This window comes from Leptonotus elevatus, chromosome 2 (genome assembly GCF_054856555.1).
Source record: "Leptonotus elevatus isolate MCC_2025b chromosome 2, RoL_Lele_1.0, whole genome shotgun sequence".
NCBI classification, from domain to species: Eukaryota; Metazoa; Chordata; class Actinopteri; order Syngnathiformes; family Syngnathidae; genus Leptonotus; species Leptonotus elevatus.
In genome coordinates, this window is record NC_141240.1 from 31603504 (window position 1) to 31626738 (window position 23235).

Sequence of the window (23235 nt, forward strand, 5' to 3'; positions counted from 1 at the left end):
GGTTACTTCCACAGTGAAACCAAATTGTGCCTGACAAAATAGCTGTCAGAACAAGGAAGAAGAAGCAAAGGAAACAGAACAAGCCTTCTTATTCCTCCCCATTTGGTCACTTATTGTCTCAACCTAATTATAAACGGTAAGTTTCAATATTTGTTTACCTATTTTCTTTAGACTGTTGACTGTTGTACAGTACATACACGCGTTTAATTCCGTATTGTTGCTGAATCAAGTAGTGTATGCTACGCATTAAAATAACGCGTCGTTTAATGTAAACTTACCAAGCAACTGATTTAATGTACTTATTAAAGACATCAGTTACTATAATGACAAGCTACCTTACCTGGAACGTCTGCTTGCTGGAAGTAACGAAGTATTGAGTATTTTTACCACGACTTTTTTTTTTTTTTACTTTCACTCACTACATTTTAGCGCAGACATCTACATGCAAAATATTCCCCAGAATGATTGGTGGCAAATATGTTGCACCATCCTAAAAAAACCACCAGCTGGTGTTTTTACTTCTATCTAGCCAGAAAAACACGTACAGTCCAGTGTGTTTCTCTAGTTGTCATGAACTTATTTTGTTGTTGTGTGCGTGTGTGTGTGTGTGTTTAAGGTCACACCATTTACTACTTCGAGAACAAAAGCCTTAGCTGGTTAAAAAAAGTGGCAAGTTATAAAAATCTGTAGATCCATCTATAACTGTTAAAAACATTTTTTTTTTTTACTATTGTACTTAACTCTTTGACTGCCAGACGTTTTCAGAAAAGGGATGCTGTGAGTGCCAGCCGATTTAAGCATTTTGACTGATCTTTCAAAGTCCACAGAAAATTTTCTGTTTGGACTATGGAAACACACATACTACCAAAAGATTGAACTTTCATCTTTCATCAGAAAAAAAGTTTGTTTCTATCTTATTCCGTTCTTTAGTAATCAACAATAGAAAATGGTTAGTTTAACCCAAATGCGCTTGTTTTGGACCAAAATACGGAGAAATCAAGCTTTTAGTGAAACAATATTATTTCATGCACTCTAGTGAATTTTACACTTCTTTTTGTCCATGAATGATGCCACAAACACCAAAATAGTGCTTTACTTCTATAAAACACTACCACCAAGAATGAAAAAGTGTTTTTTGATAGCAAAATACGTTTATTTACATTCAACAGTGTAACAATTTGACAACAATTTGGCAAACGATTTACAAATGTGTGCAACTGTGGTACTATTTACAATTATGTGGATGTTTCAACGACAGTTTTTCTTTTTGTGTAATACTCCCCTGACGCAACAGGATTTGCACAACAGATTAGTTTCACTGCGATTGACTCTTCGCGTGCAGAAGCTACACTTTCTTGCCAGCCGTTTTTTCCGGGGAATAGCAAGTATATACTGCAGTGTGTGTTGCCATCAAGTCTACTATCAGGATCATGCTACGGTTACGTTACGGTGGTGTTACGTCTGGCTTCCTCATGTCCTTTGGTTCCTACCGGGTGGTAGATGTTCTGATCCATCTTATCCACTCCATTCATGGTGGCATCGTAGTCCAGAACCAGTGTCTTCTCCGTGATCAGACTGTACCCGCTCCACCGATGAATATGCATTGGACTCGGGGTACTCTCCATCGCCCGATCGAATGTCCACTTGTGCAGCTCCGCGTTTTCCGGCGTTAGCAGCGCTAGCCGGTGAGGCTTTATGACGAGAGAATAACGGCCGCGTTAATGCTTCCAACTGTGGCGTCAACCTCGGGACATACCATCATCATCATCATCATCATCATCATCAATGTGCATTGGTCGATGCTTTTCGACTACTCTCCATCGTCCGATCGAATGTCCGCTTGTGCAGAAGTGCCCGGTTGGTTGTGCTGCGCGTTTTCCGGCGTTAGTGTCGCTAGCCGGTGAGGCTTACTACGTGATCATAACGGTCGCGTCAAAGCTTCCAACTTTGGCATCAAGCTCGGAGTCACCATCATCATCAATCGTCGACATCAATGCGCTTTTTAGTATTGATCGATGCTTTCCATCTTTGAAAAAAATGCTCAAGCGTGAGCTGCTTGCAACCGGTTGCCATTGTTGCTTCATCAGCCATTGTTGCATCATCAGCCATTGTCCCCTCAACACTCTAGCTCCGCCTTACGTCTTCTACTGACGCCCACCCAATCTTGTCCAAAGAGAGTCATCGCTGCCCAAGGCTTTCCTCCACCCGTTTAAAAAACAAAACAAAAAAAACATAGTGAACGTCTTTTAACGTCCTCGGCGCCCCTCCGTAGGTTTTTACTAAACGTTATATAACGTTTATGGCAGTCAAAGAGTTAAAGTACATTTCTGTCTTTTTTTTTTAAAAAAATGTCTATACATGGTATTATGATTAATATTTTGTTTGTGGCATACGAATAAAACACCTAAATCCACCTGTTTTTAGCCTTCTCAGGGGACGGCCATTTTGCCATATGCTGGCGACTGAAAATGACAAAACAGTTGCTCAGGGCTCAGGTAATGGCCAATCACAATGCAGCTTCAGAAAAGAGGTGAGCTGTGATTGGTCATTACCTGAATTCATTGTGATGTCATTTTCAGTCGCGAACAAGTGGTATAATGGTCGCCCCCTGAAATGGATAAAAGCAAGTGCTTAACTAATATTCTACAAACGCAAGATTAATCAGAATGCTGTGTTTAGACGAGTGGGGGCACTGGCACATACAACATATTATTTTTACAAAAAATTGGAAGTTGATTTCCCTTTGTAAGGAGTCGGATCAGTACTTCTAGACTATTACCAGTCTCCCCCCCCACCCTTTTTTTTTTACACAAGTATCTGGACTTCTACTTGAGTATATATTGTCAGTACTTTTGTCACATCTACATAACCTAATTCAATAAACACCTTATACTTGATTTTGAAGCAGCACATATCATTATTACAGGTATGAAGAGATGCTTGTTACAAGACGTTTAATGGCTTGAATGTTGAATTTACCCATTGGCTAGGAGATGTCTCAGTGGTGCCAGCTTCAGATGCTGGACTCAAAGTACCTGGAGCAAGTGGACCTGTTGTACGATGACTGTTTCCCAATGGACATCAGAGATTACCTGAGCAAATGGATTGAGAGCATCGACTGGTGAGATTACTTAGGGGTGTGGCAAAAAAATCGATTCTCATTTAGTATGATTCAGAATCGATTTTAAATGTCCCTAAATCGATTTTATGTAAATTTTTATATACTGTCTTGCCTTTTTCTGTCTGTGCCATTATTTGGAGCGCTGTTCATGTTGTACCCGATTTGGCCACTTAGGGGCAGTGTGGTTCCACATGGTCTAATACACTGTTAAGTTGTAGCCACATTAGAGAGTAGAAGGAAAAAGTCACGATGAAGTTACTCCAATAAAAGTTTTTTTGCAGTGTGGAGCTGTTATTTTGAGTGATAAAAGTGCAGCGAGTAACACACTAATTAATTCTGAATCGAATCGCAGGCCCAAAAATTGGAATCAAATCGAATCGTGAGACATTCAAAGATTCCCACCCCTAGTGTACATACTGTACAAAGTTTACCATAAGACCCACAAAACAAATCATCAAGAATTTAATGCTAACAAACAATGCAAATCACCATAGACAGGCTTATGAATATAATCAGTGTCGGAGTGTTCTAAGTAGGAATGGGGAAGTACAAACATGAGGTTAAAAATGATGTCACAATATTTCAAGGACATTTCCGGTGACAATATTTTTTACTTTATGGGCAATAATTACTGAACAATGTGATTGGTGCTTTGGAATAGCATTTTTATTGCACGTAATATTTATATATTCCATGAGTCAAGAAAGTCCAATATTTTCCCCTGCGTGATCCCCGTGTCATAAAGGCAACAAACTTGACATTGCTAACATAGATGAAATTGCATGAACCAGCACTACTGAATGTGAAGGCCCTGGGAAGATTAGATTGAATTTGGCAACACACAGTGGCTGAAATCTGAATGGCAAAAAATAAAAAAATAATTCAAGAAAAATCTGGCATCGACATGTACCAGAGGCAGTGGACTGTTGGGAATAAATTCATGCATTTTCATGGAGCAAATATTACTCCTGTATATAATATTATATATTGTGCTGTAGCACTGATCAACACATCTCCCGTATGTCTCGGCATCCTCAGGGACTTGGTGGCAGTTCAAGAATCATTAGCGATCGTACGCTTTCATGACCTCCTGGCCCAGCTGGATGACCAACACAGCCGCTTTGCTCTGAAGAGCAACTTCCTACAGCAACACAACTGCCGCAAGATCAAGAGAAACCTGCAGGTCAGACTGCGCTGCCACCACGCTTTTTAATTCAACATCCTCCTCGACGACCTCCATAATTAATTTAGCTTGACGCTCTAATCATTCCTTCCTCTTGATTTTATTCCAGATTACGTGAATGAAAGTGACGGTACAAACATTATTCCAAGATGCCAAAAATATAGAATGAGGTCATTAAAATAGGAAAGATGAGAGAAGAGATATTGAGAATAGAGGTAGAAAAAAAAATGTGGCTCGACTTAATATTTGCCTGACTGCATTGCCAGTATTTTACCACACACCAGATTGTGCACATTTGATTTAACTTGATTTTATACCAGATTAATGTATGATTTTGTGCCTTTGCTCTTTATACAGTATTCTATTTGTTTAGTTTAGTTTAGTTAATGTTCATGCTTTATATTTCACAAACTGTCAAACACTTTTAATTGACATGTACATGCTACAATGACAGTCAAGATAATCCGTTGTGTTCTATTCTGTACTGTGTCCATTTTCCAGGATCGATTCCAGGACGACCCAGTGCACATGGCCATGATCATTTCAAAGAACCTAAAGGATGAGCGTGCGATCCTTGCATGCGCAAAGAGTGCAATGGTAAAAGTACACTTGTACTTTCAGTGAATCTGAAAGACACTTCCGGATGTCAAGTAAAAACTATAACATTGCAGGAGGGTGAGGGAATGGCCTCATCAGTCATGGTGGTGGAGAAACAGAAATTAGGCAGCAAAGTGCAGGAGATGAGAGACAGAGCTCAGGTGATACATTTACAATATTTCATGCTTCAGGTTTGACTATGGGGATGTTTCAAGTTCTCTTCACAAATGTGTGTCTCAGATGGCAGATCAAACCATTAAAAATCTGGAAGATCAGCAGGATGAATACGACTTCAAGTTCAACACGCTGAGGAACAGAGGTGAAGCCTGCTTACAAGGCAAAGATACGTATTGATGTGGCATTGTTGGAGGTGACGTAAGGGCTTGTGTGTTTGTGTAGAGAACGAACTTAATGATGTGATGATGCCAAAGGAACTGGAGAAGGAGAAGATGATCATCACGAGGATGTGCTTGGATCTGAAAACAAAACGGCAGGTTGGTTCATCTTTGAATGCACGCTGCAGAAATTTGATACGACACAACGGTGTCGGTCGGCCCTAGCAATGGATGTAGTGTGTAAACAAAAAAAACACACAAACAAACAACGGAATCCTTTGATAAGCATAAGACTCGAGTGGGATATTTCCTACTAACAGAAAAAGACGGCGACTATAAATCACGGTAACCTTTTTGTAATCAGGACGTGATGCTCCAGCTGACTGATCTCCTGAACGTGACTCAAGCTTTGCTGTCGGACCTGATCTCCGAGGAGCTGCCTGAGTGGAAGCGGCGGCAGCAGATTGCCTGCATCGGCGGGCCGCCCAACGCCTGCCTGGATCTGCTGCAGAGCTGGTGAGAACCAGCGTAGCCGCTATACACTGCTAGCTTGACTTACCGCTTTGATTCGCACCGTGACTAAGCTCCTAACTCATTTTACTCAGGCAGCAGCATTTACGAAGCTCAAATTTGACCTCGCAACACAAAGCAAAACAAACGAAAGGACCAAAGACCGCTCACAACTTGAAAACAAGCCACAGTAGCATTATACCTCGAGATAATTTCTTCCCACCTACTCCTTGTCCCTCTGCAGGTTCACCACAGTAGCAGAGACTCTTCAACAGTTTCGCCAGCATCTCAAGAAGCTACAAGAGCTGGAGCAGAAGTTCACATACGAAAGCGACCCCATCACAATGAAGAAAGAGTTCCTGGAGATCCGAGTCCTGGAGCTGCTGAAGAACCTCCTCTCCAAGTAACGTATTGATCCTCTCCTGGCCAGTTGTTCAACCCTTGTGTTGATGTATCATGTGATTGTTTCTCTGTGAGCAGCACTTTGGTTGTGGAGAGGCAGCCCTGCATGCCCACCCACCCCCAGAGGCCACTGGTGCTGAAAACTGCCATTCAGTTCACCGTGAAACTGCGGTAAGAAACACATACCACATTCAGCAAGCAAGACTATTTATACCACACATCTGTGATGTGCGTTCAGGTTCCTGGTGAAGCTGCCCGAGTTTAACTACCAACTCAAAGTCAAGGCTGTGTTCGACAAGTATGATCTCATGCTGCCAAACGAACGTCAATACTTTGTACAAACTTGTCATTAATGTGTCATCTTGGCCTTTTTAGGGATGTGACAGACAAGAAAGGGTATGTCACACTTGACACATCGAGCAAGTCAAGTAGATTTTTCATGCTGAATGGCACTGAGAGATCCATGTGTATCTTTTAGGTTCCGTAGGTTCAACATCTTGGGAACGCACACCAAAGTCATGAACATGGAGGAGTCCAATGGCAGCCTCGCAGCAGAGTTCAGACATCTGGCAAGTAGTCACAGTTGAATTGCTGAGATTGGAATAAAAGCTTACAGGAGAAATGAACACTAAAGTTGGGGACATAATAGACATTCCAGCCTAATATGATATTCAGTGCTTGCTCCACAACTTGCTGTTGTCAAACAAGGAAATTAACTGCTGACGTTCACAACAGGTGTTTGAGCCGCGAATGGACCAATACATTTCCTGGTGCAATTAGAATTGGCATTTAACCGGTCCTTTTAAAAAGGCAAGGCAAGGCAGTTTTATTTCTATAGCACATTTCGTTACACGAGGCAACGGCTAAGCTTTACACAAGCAATGACACAACACCTACAAACATCAGCAAACACAACAGTTAACGACATTTAGAAGCAAAGCAGAGAAAACAAAAGGAGCTTGCAAAAATGACAAAACATCAACAGAAGACTTTAAAAACATTTAAGAGTAAATAAATACAAGTAGTTTTATCAAATATGGTAAATGGATCGATCTTATATTGCACTTTAAAAATGTTTAGAAGACATTAATCAAAAGTCTAGGAAAAAAGCTAAGTTTTTGATTAACCTGGATTTAAAAAGTAAAAGCATTTACACTCGGTGATGACCTCACTTCTGTTAGCTAATGCTGTTTACATTTTGATAAATTGTTTTTATAAAATGAGAGCACGCCCAAGGAATGTGGAGCAGATATTAACTAGGGCCTGACCAATTAGTCAACCGACCGATTTAATTTGTTGATATTAACTCTTACAAAAAGAAACACACACACACACACTTTTTTTTAATGCAGATTTTAACACATTACAACATAAAACAGATATTGTAAGGACATAAAAAAAACAGCAGCATATTTAAGCTGCTTTTTCTCTCTGTTGTAAATTATGGGAAAACAGTCAAATGTTCTGCCTGTAATTCATATATTTATTGTTTTAAGCGTTAAGGGACCAAAACAATAAGTTGTTTTATTCATTGGGTAATAAACAGCCTTGCCAGAATTTTTATCTGCCAAAAATCAGAATTGGCTTGAATTTTGCCATCATGAGACCCAAAGAACAGTTGATCAATTTGACAAGACTTCAAACAGGAAGTGGCCTCTGCCTGAGGAGAGGTTAGAGTGTCTCAGAATGTCATCAACATGTTGCAACAGCGATATAAATAGAGACTGGAAGAGCTACAGAAAAGCAAAGAAGTAGATAGAACACCTGTTGTGAATGTTTCCATCCAGGTCCTTGTTAAAGAACAGCAATACTGAAAGGTTTGAACAGTTGGACAAAAGTTCAGGTCAAAATCAGCCCACCCGTAAGGTTTAAGTGCATTTTAAGTTCACACTGACATTTCACAATTATGTCCCTAACTTTTTTGGAGTAATTTGTGTACAGGAAATACAATTCCATGGAATCCACTAAAAGTGTGCGTCCCTCCCCCCTCCCCCCACAGCAATTGAAAGAGCAGAAACTCCAAGGAAACCGAACCAGTGAGGTAAGATTAGTACTTATTTTGGTGGTTTTCACTCAGGCCGGATTGCGCAATATACAAACACAGGTGTGCTGGTGTGTCTAGAGTCCATTGATCGTTACAAAGGAGCTTCACTCTCTGAGCTTTGAGTCTGAGCTGCAGCTCAGCCAGTCGGGTACTAAGATCAAGCTGGAGGTGAGAATGCGCAAGTTGCGTTGTGTTGCTTATGCTGCCAAGTAAAGGACTGATCATTGCGTCTGTCTCAGGCGCTGTCTCTGCCTGTGGTGGTGATCTCCAACGTGTGCCAGCTGCCCAGCGGCTGGGCCTCCATCTTGTGGTACAACATGCTGACCAGTGAACCAAAGGTGACCACAACGGCACATTCATCCACCTTTATTTAACCAGATACAAAAAAAAAAAAAGTCATTCAGATAAATAATAATAATACATTTTATTTATAATGCCCTTTACATAGCAAGATCTCAAAGGGCTACAAGTAGAAAAGTAGTTTAAAGATGTTCCTTTTTGTCTCCCTACCCAGAATCTGGAGTTCTTCCTGTCTCCCCCTTCAGCCAAGTGGTCTCAGCTCTCCGAAGTTCTCGGCTGGCAGTTCTCCTCCATCACCAAGCGAGGCCTGAGCCAGGAGCAGCTCAACATGCTGGCTGACAAGCTACTGGGTCAGACCCACCACCACAAGTGGCATCTCGCACCAAAGCATGAAAACAAGTGAATCATCTTGGGATGATAAGAAGGATCTTTGACTCTCTGCAGGTCCCAAAGCTCAGAGGAACCCAGAAGGGCTAATTCCCTGGAACAAGTTCTGCAAGGTGACAGACAGATGTAATCACAGATCTTTAGAATTCCCGAATGTAACACGCAATAGGATGATCTGGTTGTGTCTCCACAAGGGGTGTCAAAATACACGCATTAGTAATACATTAGCTTAAAAGTTCCTTTAACGGAACACATTTTTTTACGACGATTAATGCACGTCCCTTATTTGGAAAGACAATACTGCACCGCAACTAATATACACAATGTTTAACGAGCAGAAAGATTGAGTGGAGGAGTCATTTGGACTGTGACGCACCATCACGCTTCCCTGCATCGAGAGAACACTTTCGGTCGTGCCAGTTAGCAGTTAGCGCCTAGCTAGGATGCTACAGCTATCAAGAGGTCTGCATGAGCACTCAAGACTCCTTTGAGAGCCAAGAGTCGTGCATATGCTCATCTTAGGTGGGAGTGGCTCCAAGTCGCTTTATCTTAAGACGTATTTTATTCAGCAGATCCAGAAGATCCCAAGCGTAACAGATCGCTGTTATTTGTGGCTCATTCGCAGTGTCACTACTGACAATGTGCGTCCATATAAAACTTAACACAATAAAAGCATACAATGCTGTGCAAAGTGTCACTCTAAAACAATTAAGCAGCTCTTAACTCATTTGCTCCCCAAAACGTAAAAATGTGTTTTATTTTAAATGTTTTTAGTGTCCCAAAGACGTATATGTTTTTGTTTTAATGCTAGAGCATACAGAAGGCTTTGATGCAGCCTCTCAACTGCAAAGAACGGTTGAAGAAATGGTAGTTATTACACATAAACGGCCAGCAAGTGGCAGCAGAGCAAAAGAGATCAACCAGGGCCATGTTGAAAAAAAGCTCTTTTACTCACATTTCGAAATAGATTTGTGAATAATGATGAAATTTAGCTATATTCTAATGCTAATTGATGCAAAACAGAGACAGATATAAATATGTTTTTTCCTGATGAAAGAAGAGGCTCTAATCTTTCTTTTGGTAGGTTCCATGTTTTTATAGCAATAGAACACCATATTCTGTGGGCCTTGCAAAATCAGTCAAAATCCAGTAAAACAGCCGGGACTGAAGGGGATTGCTTCAGTGAAAATGGCTGGAAGTGAATGTGTTGATATGAAAAGAAAAATGTCAACAATGTCCAACATAAATCGCGAATGCTATCTAGTGGCAGAGAAATGACCTCAACACAAATCAATGTTTCACACTCTTATTTTTTAATAGCACTCTGCAACTTTTTAACATCAAATGTTATGGATTACTATAAAATGACTGCAACAATGAAGTAAACGATACAAACATATTTGTATTAGGTAAACATTTTTCAACTTTTATGTTAATTAAAAGAGTATAAAAACTTGAAAAAAATATTTATTGTTCATTTAGAACTGATGAAAAATGTGTGATTAAGCATGAGTTAATCATTGAAATCGTGATTAATTACGATTCAAATATTGAATTGACTGACAGCCCGAGTCTCCCCTAAGACTAACATTGCTTTTGTGTAGGCCCAGAATGCCAACGAGAAATCTTTTTCCTTCTGGTCGTGGATTGAAGGCATCCTGGATCTGATCAAGAGACACTTGCTTTTCCTATGGAACGATGGGTGAGTTCTTCCTGTTTGGAATGCTATAAGGAACACACTTCCATATGAATGTACTGTGCTGTATAAATAAAATGGACTTAATTCCTTCTTGCGTACGTGCAGCTTCATCATGGGCTTCATCAGCAAGGAGCGCGAAAAGGCCCTGCTGAGCGACAAGTGCCCGGGGACCTTCTTGCTCAGGTTCAGCGAGAGCAGCAAAGACGGAGCTGTTACCTTCACGTGGATCGAACATGACATGCACTGTGAGCACAGGATCTTTTCTCTTCTCTTTTGTTTACTCACGTGTGTTCAATTGATTCCGATTTCCTTTCAGCCGAGCCCGTCTTCCACTCAGTGGAGCCGTACACGAAGAAAGATCTGACTGCCGTCCCGCTGGCCGACATCATCCGCACTTACAAGGTGATGGCCACCGACGACATCCCTGATAACCCGCTGCGCTTCCTCTACCCCGACATCCCAAAAGACATTGCCTTTAAGAAGTACTATACCAAAAACTCAGAGGGTAAGACATGCATTCTTTCCTTTACACTACCATATGGGGGAAATGTAGTATTTGATATGCAAGTAAATTGACTTAACTTGGTCATGAACTCATTGTACAATTGTAGATTCTTATTGTTGTTATTATTATTATACGCAATTTGTGTCCAACTGGCATCCAGCTCCAGAGCCCATGGACGTAGACAACACAGGGAAGAGCGGCTACATGAAAACGGAGCTCATATCTGTCTCAGAAGTGTAAGCAACTTTTTCAAATGACGAGTGTGTTCCATGACTGAAGCCGTGAGTTGATGATGACTTCTGACATCACGCCGCAGACATCCGGCCCGGCTGCAAGAGAAAATGATGCCCATGTCGGCTGACGTCTACAGGTTTTTGGAGCAGTCAGTCAGTCCTGCAGGTTTTGATGTGGTAAGGCAAAACTAACCGTCAGATAAAGAAAATGCACTTTACGCAGAAATAAAAAGAAACAATGTCTTTTTTTGTCGATTTGTTCCCAGATGACGGTAGACTTTCAGGATCAAAACTGAGCTGCTCTGTCCTGATTCCTTCCTGGAGAGAACATTTGTCAGTCGGCCAACATAAGATGCCATCTTACTGTGTATGATATATATATATATATATATATACATTTGTATGTGTGCAAATGTTTTACCACATAAAACAAGCTCAGTTTATTTTCGATTATAGTCCGAAAGGAAAAATTAACAATAATAACAAACAAAACATTGACCGACAACCCATTCAGGTGTAAATCAGGTTTATAACTGCCTTCACGTGCTATGGGAACGATGGCCCTTACCACTCGGAAACTCCTGATTACGACCGAGTTCTGTTCATGTGATTTTGTTGTTATAGTATAATTGTGTATGCTACTTAATTGTGTAGATTTTAAAACAACCTGCTGTGCTAGCGGACGTTAACGCCCTTATAAGTGTTAATATTTATTGCCATTCAAAAATCCTTCGGCGCTCTCCGCCATGTTGAAACTTGAATAGTTCTCTCAACTCGGAAACTCTGGTATCAAAATAAATTCCCAGTTGTCCAGTAGAAAATACGACATGAGGGGAGGGGGCGTTTATGTGGAATTTTCTACTCGACATGTGGTAGTTACCATAATTTTGATACCACCTGAAGGCAGCACCGTACGTGCTGTCGAGTCGCGCCGGGAGTGACGTCATGCAGCCGACAAATTTGGCCTTCAGAGGACACAGCCACTCTCCGGCAAAGCACTGTTTTGGTTTGTGTGCTCAGTTTGAATTGGATGTCTTAGTTAGAATTAATAAAGAAAGAAAAGAAAAAACTCCGGCAAAACCGCGAGTGAGTCTGGATTTCCAGGCTACAACATTTTACCTGCACGTTTTGCCCTCTTAACAAATGAAGGAATGCTAAAAAAAAAAAAAAAAAATAGAACCGCCAGTCAAAATGTTTAAGTATATAATTTAATCTGTGAGAACATTTTTGGAAATCAATACATACAGTCACAGCAGCAACGACTAACACAGGTGGGTATCAGCTCAAGTCCACGTGACGTGTCTCCATAATGTGTCCGTAATATTGCAGTTATTGTGCTTCTACATTGTTTCCGTCATGTTTCTAAACATCTAAAACGTGAGCATTTTTAGAAAGTTTTCTTTTGAGCTTTTCAGATATGGCAAACACTTTCCTGAGTCGTTTGCAGGAGCAAGTTTTCCAAATGCAATGCTTAACAATCTGTGCTACAAATATGTAAAACTGTGTCTCAACAATAAATAAAAACAAAAACATCCAACAGCTTCAGCACAAACCTTCCATTTTAAGCGAATGGGTCAAAAGCTATACTCTTTATTAGTTGGACTTTGGCTCATTGTTGACATCTTTACACCAAGTGTTTCCCCCCCAGAATAAATAGCAAATAAGTACATTACGGGAATGTAAACAGCAAAAACATTTTTCAGTCATAATATTGGGAATGACTTCTTGGCCGAGGGCCGAGGCTGAATCCACCACGGTGCTACATGATGAGCAACAATTGACCTATTAACACACACACCCACAACCACACACTAAGTTTCGTCTTAAATACACAAATAAATAAAAATACCTACCGACAAACACGCCAAGTGTTGGGAGACGATACATTCCACCACATGGCGATGTTGTTAACACAGAGGTCTTGTCTACAACACCTGTCTAAAACAAAACAATGTACCAGCTGCCACTAAATGAAGCCAGCATTCAGATTTGGGCTGGTAACATCTTGCAAGAGACTACATAATTAAAGCTGACGGAATCTTACAGGAAAACTTCCATTTAAAACATATATAGAAAGTACTACAACACTAGGTAACAACATGATTAATAGATTTTTCTTGGATGCTTACATTTGCGGTCATCAGAACAATGTAGAAGTATACGTCGTATATATCAAGTTCTCTTCAGATATTTTACAGCATACTATCCAGGTTCTTCTCTGCATTCTCCTTTGTGGCAGGGCTCTCCGGAGGACTATACAGATTGAGGTAATCGCGCAGGATGGTGACCACATCATGGTGGCCGAAGTGAACTGCCTCATCCATTGGTGTATTTGCCCACCTGCAACACAAGTGATCATGCTTGATTGGCCATTCATTGCACGCACTGCCTAAAAAATAAAATACAAAATATCAGCACTTTGCTGAAAATCCAAAACTACCTAAAAATAAATAAATAAATAAAAATCTGTTGAATATCCAAAACTTGTTACAAGTACTGTACTACCTTTAAAAAAAAAAAAAAAATCTGGGCACTTTGTTGAAAATCCAAAACTTGTTACGAGTACTACCCAAAAAAAAATCTGTTGAAAATCCAAACTTGTTACAAGTACTGTATTACCTTTAAAAAAAAAAACAAATCTGGGCACTTTGTTAAAAATCCTAAACTTGTTACGAGTACTACCTAAAAAAATGTTTTTTTGAAAATCCAAAACTTGTTACAAGTACTACCTAAAAAATAAACAAATCTCAGCACTTTGCTGAAAATCCTAAACTTGTTACGAGTACTACCTAAAAAATAAATGAACAAATAAATAATCTGTTGAAAATTCAAAGCTTGTTACAAGTACTGTACTACCTTATAAAAAAAATATCTGGGGACTTTGCTGAAAATCCAAAACTACCTAAAAAAAAATCTGTTGAATATCCAAAACTTGTTACGAGTACTACCTTTAAAAAAATAATATGGGAATTTGGCTGAAAATCCATAACTTGTTACAAGTACTGCTGGGGTACCTAAAAAAAAAAACCTGAGCACTTTGCTGATAATCCAAAACTTGTTTCAAGTACAAACTAAAAATGGAAAATATAAACGATCCAAACTTTGAGAATCACTACTGACTGCTTTAGTAGTTACCTGTCTTTGGGGACCGGGTTGACCTTACAGGCCTCAAGCAAAAAGCGAACCACCTCAGTGTGGCCTGAAACACAAACAGACACATAGCGTACTTTAAAATATACAATTGATAATATTCAAGGTCTGTGAAGCAAATGTCAGAGCTTCACCTTCAGCCGCAGCCACATGCAAAGCTGTTCTGGAGTCATAGTCCCTCTGCTCCATGTCCATGGAGGACAAGGCAAACCTGCCGAGACAAAACACAGTCTAAGAGGACGCAATATGGAGGACCACGAGGACCAGGGTTGGGAGGGTTACTTTTAAAATGTATTCCATTACAGTTACAAGTTACCTGCTAAAAAATTGTAGTTAGTAATGTAATCCAAGTAATATAATATTAAAGTAATGTAACTTGATTACTTTTGGATTACTCCAATACCGAGTATGCTCATGAAGACAAAATAAAAATAAATATCACCACCATTTATATTCTATACAATGTGCCCTTGCTATTTGCGGGGGTATTAGAGACCCGGCCGGGCAGCTTGCAAATAGTAAAAATCCTAGTGTAATTAAAAAGCAGGAGGGCTATAGATTGGTTGATTGATTGATGTCCATATGCTTTCACTGAAAGCATAGATAGATAGATAGATAGATAGATATCTAATGAGGATGACGATGCGTGAACTTTTATCCCAGTCACAAGTTTAGCCGTGTATATGTTTTGGATGATGTTTAAATAGTGAATTGGTGGCAGGAAGATTTGTTTGGAAGGAGTAACTCACATTATGGTTTTAGGCTAGCGGGTTAGCTAGCAAGAAGCTACAGCGCGTAGCATGCCGCTGGACTCTCAGCTCAAACTTTCGCCGCTCTGAGTAAGTTCCAGTGAATAATACCGGTCGCCATTTCCTCCTCCCGTCCGTGAAGCTTTTTCAAAATGCCCGCGTGTGGAGGACACGACTAGTCAGTTCGTTCGTTCCCACCTCCCCGACATGTAGCAACGGTTCCACGCCCGCGCGCTCTCGCTCTGTCGCGCTCTCTCTCATCGTAGAAATTGTAATCCCTCGAAATAATCCCCATTTTTAATAAATGTACCTGTAATCTGATTACATGTTTTTTTCCTGTAACTGTATTTTTTTTTAATCTGATTACATAACGGCGGTACATGTACATGTATTCCGTTACTCCCCAATCCAGCTGTCTTGCGTTGAAAATTTCTGATATGAAGCCATTACCTCCTCAGGGCTGACACATCTCCGGTATAGGCAGCAAACAACAGATTGATCACAGACTTCACCTGAAAGAACCCAAAGTGACAAACTGAGCAAGTAGCAAACAGCAGAAAAGAAAAAGAAAAATTGTTTTCCACCAGGTGGCACCTCAGAGCACATGCTGGACCATTTTTCAAATCTCAAGACATGTCATCTCACCCTCTGATCTCCTCCCTCCCTGCGAGGATCCAGTTTCTTTGCAAAGTGTCTCAAGTTGTCATAGTTGTGAAAGTTGAAGAGGGAAACCAGGTCCTGCGACAAGACGACACCACATTGAGGCCTCTCTCTGTTTTTAAGTGCTTACACACAACGGACGGAGCGCAGACAATGACAACATGGCACAAGCTTGCCCATAATTAGTGACCTTTATTTGGCATTTGGAAGAAATACCTAATAAAAATAATCTCTCAGTCTATTTCTTTGCTCTTATGAGGAGATTTTTTATTTACCGTGCAGAACTGGATTCCTCGCACGCTGTTGCCCAGTTTGTCGAGAGGGGGAGACCAACACATGACGCCCATGACGTTTGGAACCACAAGCAGGATCCCGCCAGCGACACCAGATTTAGCCGGGAGACCCACCTGAAAACGTTTGGACAAAATGTGAGCTGTAGCAAAACACTTTTCGAACGTTTTCTGTGTCAAACTCAATTGATGATTGGTGGATGAAAAAGTTGTTTTAGTACACATACATCTTTGGTAAAACAATAATACATTGTGAAAAATGTTTTTTTTGTCTCAGTGGATGTTGGGACGTGAGGTAAATGGGGATCCTTTTTTCATGTTATACCCTGAGACAGGGGTCAGCAACCTTTCCTGTCCAAAGAGGCCTTTTAGGTCAAATAAATAACAACAATTCAGTCTGGGGCCGCAAAACATTTGAACATTGTGATGTCGGTGTCTAATGTGTCTAACACGAAAATATGGCAGCAGCATCCAATACGTAGACATTAATTTACTACCTTTTGTCTTCTGTTTTGGAATTTTTTTTCTTTTGTAATTTTTCATACATTTTTAGTATTTTCCTTTCTGTCAAAATTGTTATGGTAACTTTCTGCCTCCGTTCTTCCTTTTGAGGACATTTTATGGTAATATTCGGGATTTCTTCTTTAGTTTTTGGACATTTTATAGTTATAGTACTTTTAGAACTTTTTCATTCCCGCTTTTTCTTAAATCAATTTTCAGCCACTTTTGGCAATTTTGTTGACATTTTATAGTAATTTTCAGGATTTCTTCTTTTGTTTATTGGACATTTTATAGTTACTTTTTGAATGTTTTCTTTCCTGCCTTTTTTCTTCTTTTTTTTAAGTCAATCTACTGACTTGGGGGGGGGGGGGGGTCAATTACAAATACATTTTATGGTAATTTTTTACTTTCTTCTTTTGTTTTTGGAAAATCAAAATCATTAATTGCCCTAAGACACCCCCGACCAACATAGAGCATAACAGTGGCCACTGGCCAGTTATGAAAATGAACTTGACACCCCTGCCTCAGCGGGACACCGCGACTTACATGGAAAGCAAACTGTCCAGAGAAATCATACATTCCGCACGAGTGCATCAGGCTGAGAGTGTCGCGCACGGCCTCGGGGCTCAGCACACGCTCTCCTGTGATGGGACAGAAGCCACCGTTGGCGAGGGTTGCTGCCATTACGCTGGCACTCTCACAGGTCACCTCGATGGAGCACAACTGGCAGCAAAACAATCACATTGTCAGCATGTCTGCAAGTCGTCGCTCGGGAGTGGGTTAGCTGCCCATCTTTTACCTGGAAGTAGAAGTCCAAGATGGATGTCATGTCTGTTCCTTCGGGAAAACACTGCAAGGAAAAAAAACAGAGTTAACGTGCGACTCAGCTCATCTCTGGGGATGGAGGGAGGAAAAAAGATGAGCCACAAATGGACACAGTCGTCACAATTTATTTCGGGTGAATTTCATGTGACTCAAGGTCACCTTACAACACCAAAAGTAAAAAACGGGGCCTGGGGACCAGTTCCGACCCGTCACATCATTTTGTCTGACCCACAAACGTAAATAAAGTGTGTTTATTTTAGAAATAGACCAATATGCTTTTTTCAAGGCCGATACCGATTATCGGTAGTCAAGGAGGCCGATAATCGATATTTAAAGCCGATAAACATTTGCAGAAAAAAAAAGCGGGTGTCAATTTTTTTTTAATAATAAAATAATAATTGACTGCTTAAATGCCTTCAAGGACATGTTTATTAAACAGCTTTTGTGATTTGCAACATGTTAAAGGTTTTTTGTTTGCCATCAGCTTTTGCACCAATTATTATTTGGCTTCCGCATGCTAACTCGCAAAATAGCCGCTAATTCGCGGGCTAACCATTCACCCACACGCTAACCCCGGGATAACTCCCAAATAGCCGCTAAAAAAACGGCTATTAGGTTAGCCCGCGAGCTAACCTAATAGCCGTTCATTTGCGAGCTAGCCAGTTAGCTCATGGGCTAACCGTTCACTCGCACGCTAACTCCAAATAGCCACTAAATTGTGAGCTAACTGTTAGCTTGCGGGCTAACCATTCACCTGCACGCTAACTCCCAAATAGCTGCTAATTCGCGGGCTAACTTTTAGCTGGCGGGCTAACCGTTCTCCCACACGCTAACCCTGGGATAACTCCCAAATAGCCACTAAAAAACGGCTATTAGGTGAAGAGGGCCTTCTGCCCAGATTTAGTCATAACTGATTTTATTTATTTATTTCCTCAGTAGAACTTTTATCTGTGGATGTGTCTTTGTGAGTGATGTCGCAATTTCTGCCAAGTGTCTGTAATCAATGATGTTTTCAAAGTCTTATCGTCATGTCCGGTGAACTCCAGGTGGAGGGGGGATGTGGTACCGCCCCTTCAAGATAGTATAAGAATGTTGTGAGTCCGCTGTAACTTCACACTTGCGAGAAGCTGCAGCAATGTTCTGTAAACTCGCTTGTGTCCGGAATATTCTGTAAAAATAAAACCTTTGAAGGAACTCTTCACCGATCTCCAGCCTGTATTCGAATAACCAACATTCTCACTACCCGAGAGAAAACGAACACGCGAAGAAAAAGATTATATTTCTTCAACATAGGTTAGCCTGCGAGCTAGCCGATTAGCTCACAGGCCAATAAAGCTAACAGTTAGCTCACGGGCTAACCGTTCACTCACACGCTAACTCACAAATAGCCGCTAATTTGCGAGCTAACTGTTAGCTTGCGGGCTAACCATTCACTCGCACGCTAACTCACAAATAGCTGATAATTTGCGGGCTAACCCCCGGGATAACTCCTAAATAGCCGCTAAAAACGGCTATAAGGTTAGCCTGCGAGCTAACCATTAGCTCACGGGCTAATTGCTGCTTATTGGTTGTTAGCACTGCACGAGCAACCAATCAGATGGTGCTGTGGACGGGCCAATGCTGCAGGGAGTCAACAGCCGCTGACTCAGCGCAGAAGGAGGAAAAAAGCGCTCGTCGGGGCAAAAATAACAGTTTTTAATATATCGGCCATCAAAACAAACAAAAAAGAGGCTGATGTCAATATTCATAAAATGATGAATATCGACACCGATTATCGGTCTATCCCTAGTGTATTTATTGTTTATGTGATTGTCCTCCTATCAAGGAGTTCCATCTGACCTTCTTTTCCTTCAGGTAGTACCCGATGGCAAAGTTTCTGTCTCCGGACTCGCGCTCAGACTGGAACCTGGGACACAGACAACAATGATTATCTTCAACTTAAGCTCAGTTAAATATTGCCGTGCCCTCGAACTCACGTGGCATTGCTGAAGCCGACGTATTCGTTTCCCGCCAGCTTGTTCATGAAGTTCATGACCTGCAGTTATCACTCAAAGTCACCAGGGTGTAGAAGTTGAGTGCAGTGGTACCTTGACTTACAAAATCCCTAATTTATTTATTTTTAAGTTAAGAACCACGACTTCATTTTTTCAGGAGTGAGCTTCGTGGGGGAGTCAAGGAACCACTATCGTTTTTTTTTTTGTCGCACATGCAAGTGATAAACTTCTTTTCAAAAAAGTGGTAGTATGACAGCTGTGGGTGATGATACTCACGTAATCAAACTTCTCAGCATTGCTGGCTCCTTGCTGTAACACACATGTAACATATGTACTCACAATTTTTAGTCAGTCCTACTTCTACGTAATACAAGCCTCACGTTAAAGTCACTTTTATATTGTACAGCAGGGGGCACTCTTGAGTGTGTAATTGAAGGTGACCTGATGTTTTGTGAGAATATGAGCGTGCGCAGGCATAATGTCCCGGGTTATGCAGCATTCACCAAATCCCCTTTCAGCGTGATTATAACCTTAATCTGCCCGAGTGCACTAATCTCACGCTTCTGAAAACTTACCAAAATAACTCAATTGAAATCAACATTGGGTTAATAAAGATAGACTAGTTGACTTTGTTTTGTTGTCTGGTACGTTACCTTGATGAGGGAAGTACAAACGATGGCGCCGGCGTTCACCATGGGGTTGTGTGGTTTGTCTGCGACACACACATCCAGATCGCGTCAGACAAATCACATCGCTTGCAGAAGTGACGTCATGCGATTAATTACGATTAAAAATATCGCCTGATGCCCCTAATTTTTAATAATCTTTTCTTTAAAAAAATATTATTTAAAAAAAAAAGAAGAAAAGAAAAAAATATATTATTAAAAAATCTGGGGCATCAGGCGATTAAAATTTGTAATCGTAATTGTAATTATTCCCATTACTTCACTAGTTAACTCACAATTAATCACACATTTTATATCTGTTCTAAATGTACAAACAAAATTCTAGGTGTTCATACTCTTAACAAAAATGAAAGAAAAAAAACTAATAGAAATAGTTCAAATGAATTTTTGACGTGAATAAGTTAATTTAAAAAAATGTCAATAAAATATCAGATCTGCTTTGTTCTTTCTAGTTCTATATATATTCTACTTACTAATCTGTTGTAATTCCATGCTATTTAATTATATTATTTTGTATGGCTGTGTGCTTATGGTAAAACAAAACTTGTTTCTTTGTGCTTATTATTTCCAAAATTCCTCATGGAAAAAAGTTGTCTGACCACGCCCATTCTGCTCCGTTGCAACCCATCCATCCGTTCATCCCTTTTCTATAGCGCTTCACCTCATTAGGTTTGCGGATAAGTTCAAGCCTATCCCGGCTGACTTTAGGTGAGAGGCGAGCTACGCCATGGAATGTTTGCCAGCCAATCGTGGGGCACATAAAGACAAACAACCATGCACACTCACTTTGACACCTACGGACTATTTAGTCTTCATTGACGCAAACATGATGCAAGGCGATAACATGTGCTAGCCGCTCCTCCAACGCGCTGCCCCCATTGCAACCCCTCATCAATAATTCATCCCACCTCCAGAAACTGCTCCTGTTTTGGACGACCACGAAAGTCAGAGAGACGTTGCTCGTGTGCTCGCTCACCGTCCTCATTCAGGAAGAGCTTGTTGAAGCGCAGGCCGCTGGGCTCTTTGCCGATGAATCGGTGCACATACTCGGTGCCGTGGTCGTGAACGGCGATGGCGTATTTCAGCGGCTTCACGCAAGACTGCAGGCAAAATGGCACCTTGGTGTCACCTATCGTGTGCCTGGAACAAAGACGCATATAAATTGTAGCACGCAGTCATGAGCAGTTAGTGACTGTACAGTTTTCAGTGTAGTACCACTTTGTGCCACAACATGGCAGGCAGCACTGAGCTATACTAGAAGAAGTGCAGCATAAATAAGAGTTAGATAAAAATTCAAAGAAGGTAAAGGGTAAACAAGTGCGCTTTAATAAGTTTTGTTTTTGTTTTTATTTGTTCATTTTTCCTTTCGCACATTCATTTTCAACATTAAATGTGTTTAAAGCGTGTGGGACGTGTAAAACGTTGGCGGACCAAAACTGCCAAAATATAAAATAAATAAATGACTAAATAAATAAATAAAAGTGAAAACAAAATATATAATTAAAAAATTAAATACAAAAAAATTTATATTAATGGAAATAAGAAATATATATCTCCCTAAATAAATAAATACAAGTACAAATAAATTTGAGATTCAAAATATAAAAATAAACATAAAAATAAATATATAAATATAATTAAATATCAATCAATCAATAAAAACGCTCTGCTCTCACATTTATTTATTTCATGCTGCAGACGCTCTGCCAGGTCGACATGTTATTCAAATGAGTGGGCGGTCCTAAGCGTGTCTTGGGTTGGAATCCGCCGTTGCAAACTGCCTTTCAATGGTCGAGTGAGCGGGTCGGCGAACAAGGAAGTCTCGCCGGCTTGCATGGAGAGATCCGGCAATGGACGACTATCTTGTCCACTGTCACCACGACTTGTTGTCGAGCAACTCAAGTCGCAAGTTTCACTTATATTAATTTATTTAGCCATTTATTTATTTTTAATTTTGGCAGTTTAGGTCCTCCATATAAAACAATAGGGGTGTGCCAAAAAATGGATTCTCATAAGAATTGCGATTCTCATTTAGTACGATTCAGAAGCGATTTTAAATGTCCCAAAATGTTATACTATCTTGCCTTTGTCTGTGTGTGCCTTTATTTGGAGCTGTGTTTGTGCTACCCGATTTGGCCACTTAGGGGCAGTGTTGTTCCACACGGTCTAATACACTTAAGTTGTAGCCACATTAGAGAGTAGAAGGAAAAAGTCACAATCAAGTTATTCCAATAAAAGTTGTATTTTTGCAGCGTGGTGCCGTTCTTTTGACTGATAAAAGTGCCACGAGTAGCGCGCTAATTAGCATTAGCGAGTCAGACTGGAGTAGATCATTACGATTCCTTGCACATCTATAGATTGAAGCAAAAATCATTGTCAATCAAATCGTTTTGAATCCAAAATCGTTCTTAATCGAAAATCGATTCTGAATCAAATCGCAGACCCAAAAATCGGAATCGAATCGTGAGACATTCAAAGATTCCCACCCCTATAAAACAACCCCCCAAAAGTATTTTATTTGATCTCGTCCTTATCATGGGTGGGTCTGGGATATTAATTTCCCCCTTCATTAATCCAGGGTTCACTGTAAGTAAAATTGTACCTCTGACCGTCGACAGTGCAAAGGGCGACGGCCCACAAGTCTGGGCTGAAGCGAGCAAGCTGGGGAATGTAGTCAGCCACCTGCAGGGAAATGTCTTTAGAACATATTCAAATGATTCCCCTCAGCCATGTCCAGCCTTTGTATTGTCGCTCACCTGCCCTCCAGACATGTTCTTTGCAATGTCGTACAACTCGTTCATGTGGCGGCCAAACGGTTGAAAGTCCGGGATGACAAATTTCTTCCGAAAGGCTTGAGTGAGCAGCACAATGTTGCTCTGCACACATCTGCACATAAAACAAAACATACTGCATTAAAAGTAGCCATATTGTGCATTTTTTTCCACAAATAAAATCAGTTCCCAAGTATCTTAATATGTCTGACTTTGACAGATTTAAAAAAAAAAAAGCCCCCAAATTTCACTTGTCAATTAGTGTGCGTCTCTCCCATTGTATTGCCAAATAA

The 23235-nt window shown here is 40.5% G+C and overlaps 2 protein-coding genes across 3 annotated transcripts in view; one reads left to right on the top strand and one right to left on the bottom strand.

Annotated features, from left to right (window-relative positions):
- On the top strand, positions 1-12853 carry stat1a (signal transducer and activator of transcription 1a). The gene is made up of 24 exons (XM_086068081.1): positions 1-136; positions 2991-3121; positions 4160-4304; positions 4806-4901; positions 4976-5062; positions 5142-5220; positions 5301-5395; positions 5601-5752; positions 5991-6149; positions 6227-6319; positions 6387-6446; positions 6524-6544; positions 6627-6717; positions 8148-8189; positions 8271-8360; positions 8432-8530; positions 8707-8842; positions 8937-8992; positions 10484-10581; positions 10684-10823; positions 10895-11083; positions 11244-11319; positions 11400-11493; positions 11583-12853. Exons 2-24 carry the CDS (start codon positions 2994-2996, stop codon positions 11610-11612), a joined length of 2256 nt encoding a protein of 751 aa, XP_085924207.1. The 5' UTR covers positions 1-136; positions 2991-2993; the 3' UTR covers positions 11613-12853.
- Positions 12506-23235, bottom strand: part of glsa (glutaminase a) — a 16730-nt gene continuing 6000 nt past the window's right edge. For both annotated transcript variants that reach the window (XM_086068085.1, XM_086068084.1), the window contains exons 4-18: positions 22928-23057; positions 22774-22853; positions 21148-21311; positions 20139-20197; positions 19762-19794; positions 19468-19526; positions 19331-19397; positions 17466-17516; positions 17213-17389; positions 16151-16282; positions 15861-15953; positions 15666-15727; positions 14601-14677; positions 14452-14515; positions 12506-13656 (exon numbers count right to left, since the gene is read on the bottom strand). In XM_086068085.1, the coding sequence (XP_085924211.1) occupies positions 13509-13656; positions 14452-14515; positions 14601-14677; positions 15666-15727; positions 15861-15953; positions 16151-16282; positions 17213-17389; positions 17466-17516; positions 19331-19397; positions 19468-19526; positions 19762-19794; positions 20139-20197; positions 21148-21311; positions 22774-22853; positions 22928-23057 (1396 nt within the window). In that variant the 3' untranslated portion in view covers positions 12506-13508. The remainder of the gene's footprint in view (positions 13657-14451; positions 14516-14600; positions 14678-15665; positions 15728-15860; positions 15954-16150; positions 16283-17212; positions 17390-17465; positions 17517-19330; positions 19398-19467; positions 19527-19761; positions 19795-20138; positions 20198-21147; positions 21312-22773; positions 22854-22927; positions 23058-23235) is intronic.

Coding starts and splice junctions, on each gene's coding strand:
- stat1a (XM_086068081.1), top strand. CDS start 2,994: ATGTCTCAGTGGTGCCAGCTTCAGATGCTGGACTCAAAGTACCTGGAG. Junction 6,545..6,626: donor GATGTGACAGACAAGAAAGG/GTATGTCACACT, acceptor TGTATCTTTTAG/GTTCCGTAGGTTCAACATCT. Junction 6,718..8,147: donor CAGCAGAGTTCAGACATCTG/GCAAGTAGTCAC, acceptor CTCCCCCCACAG/CAATTGAAAGAGCAGAAACT.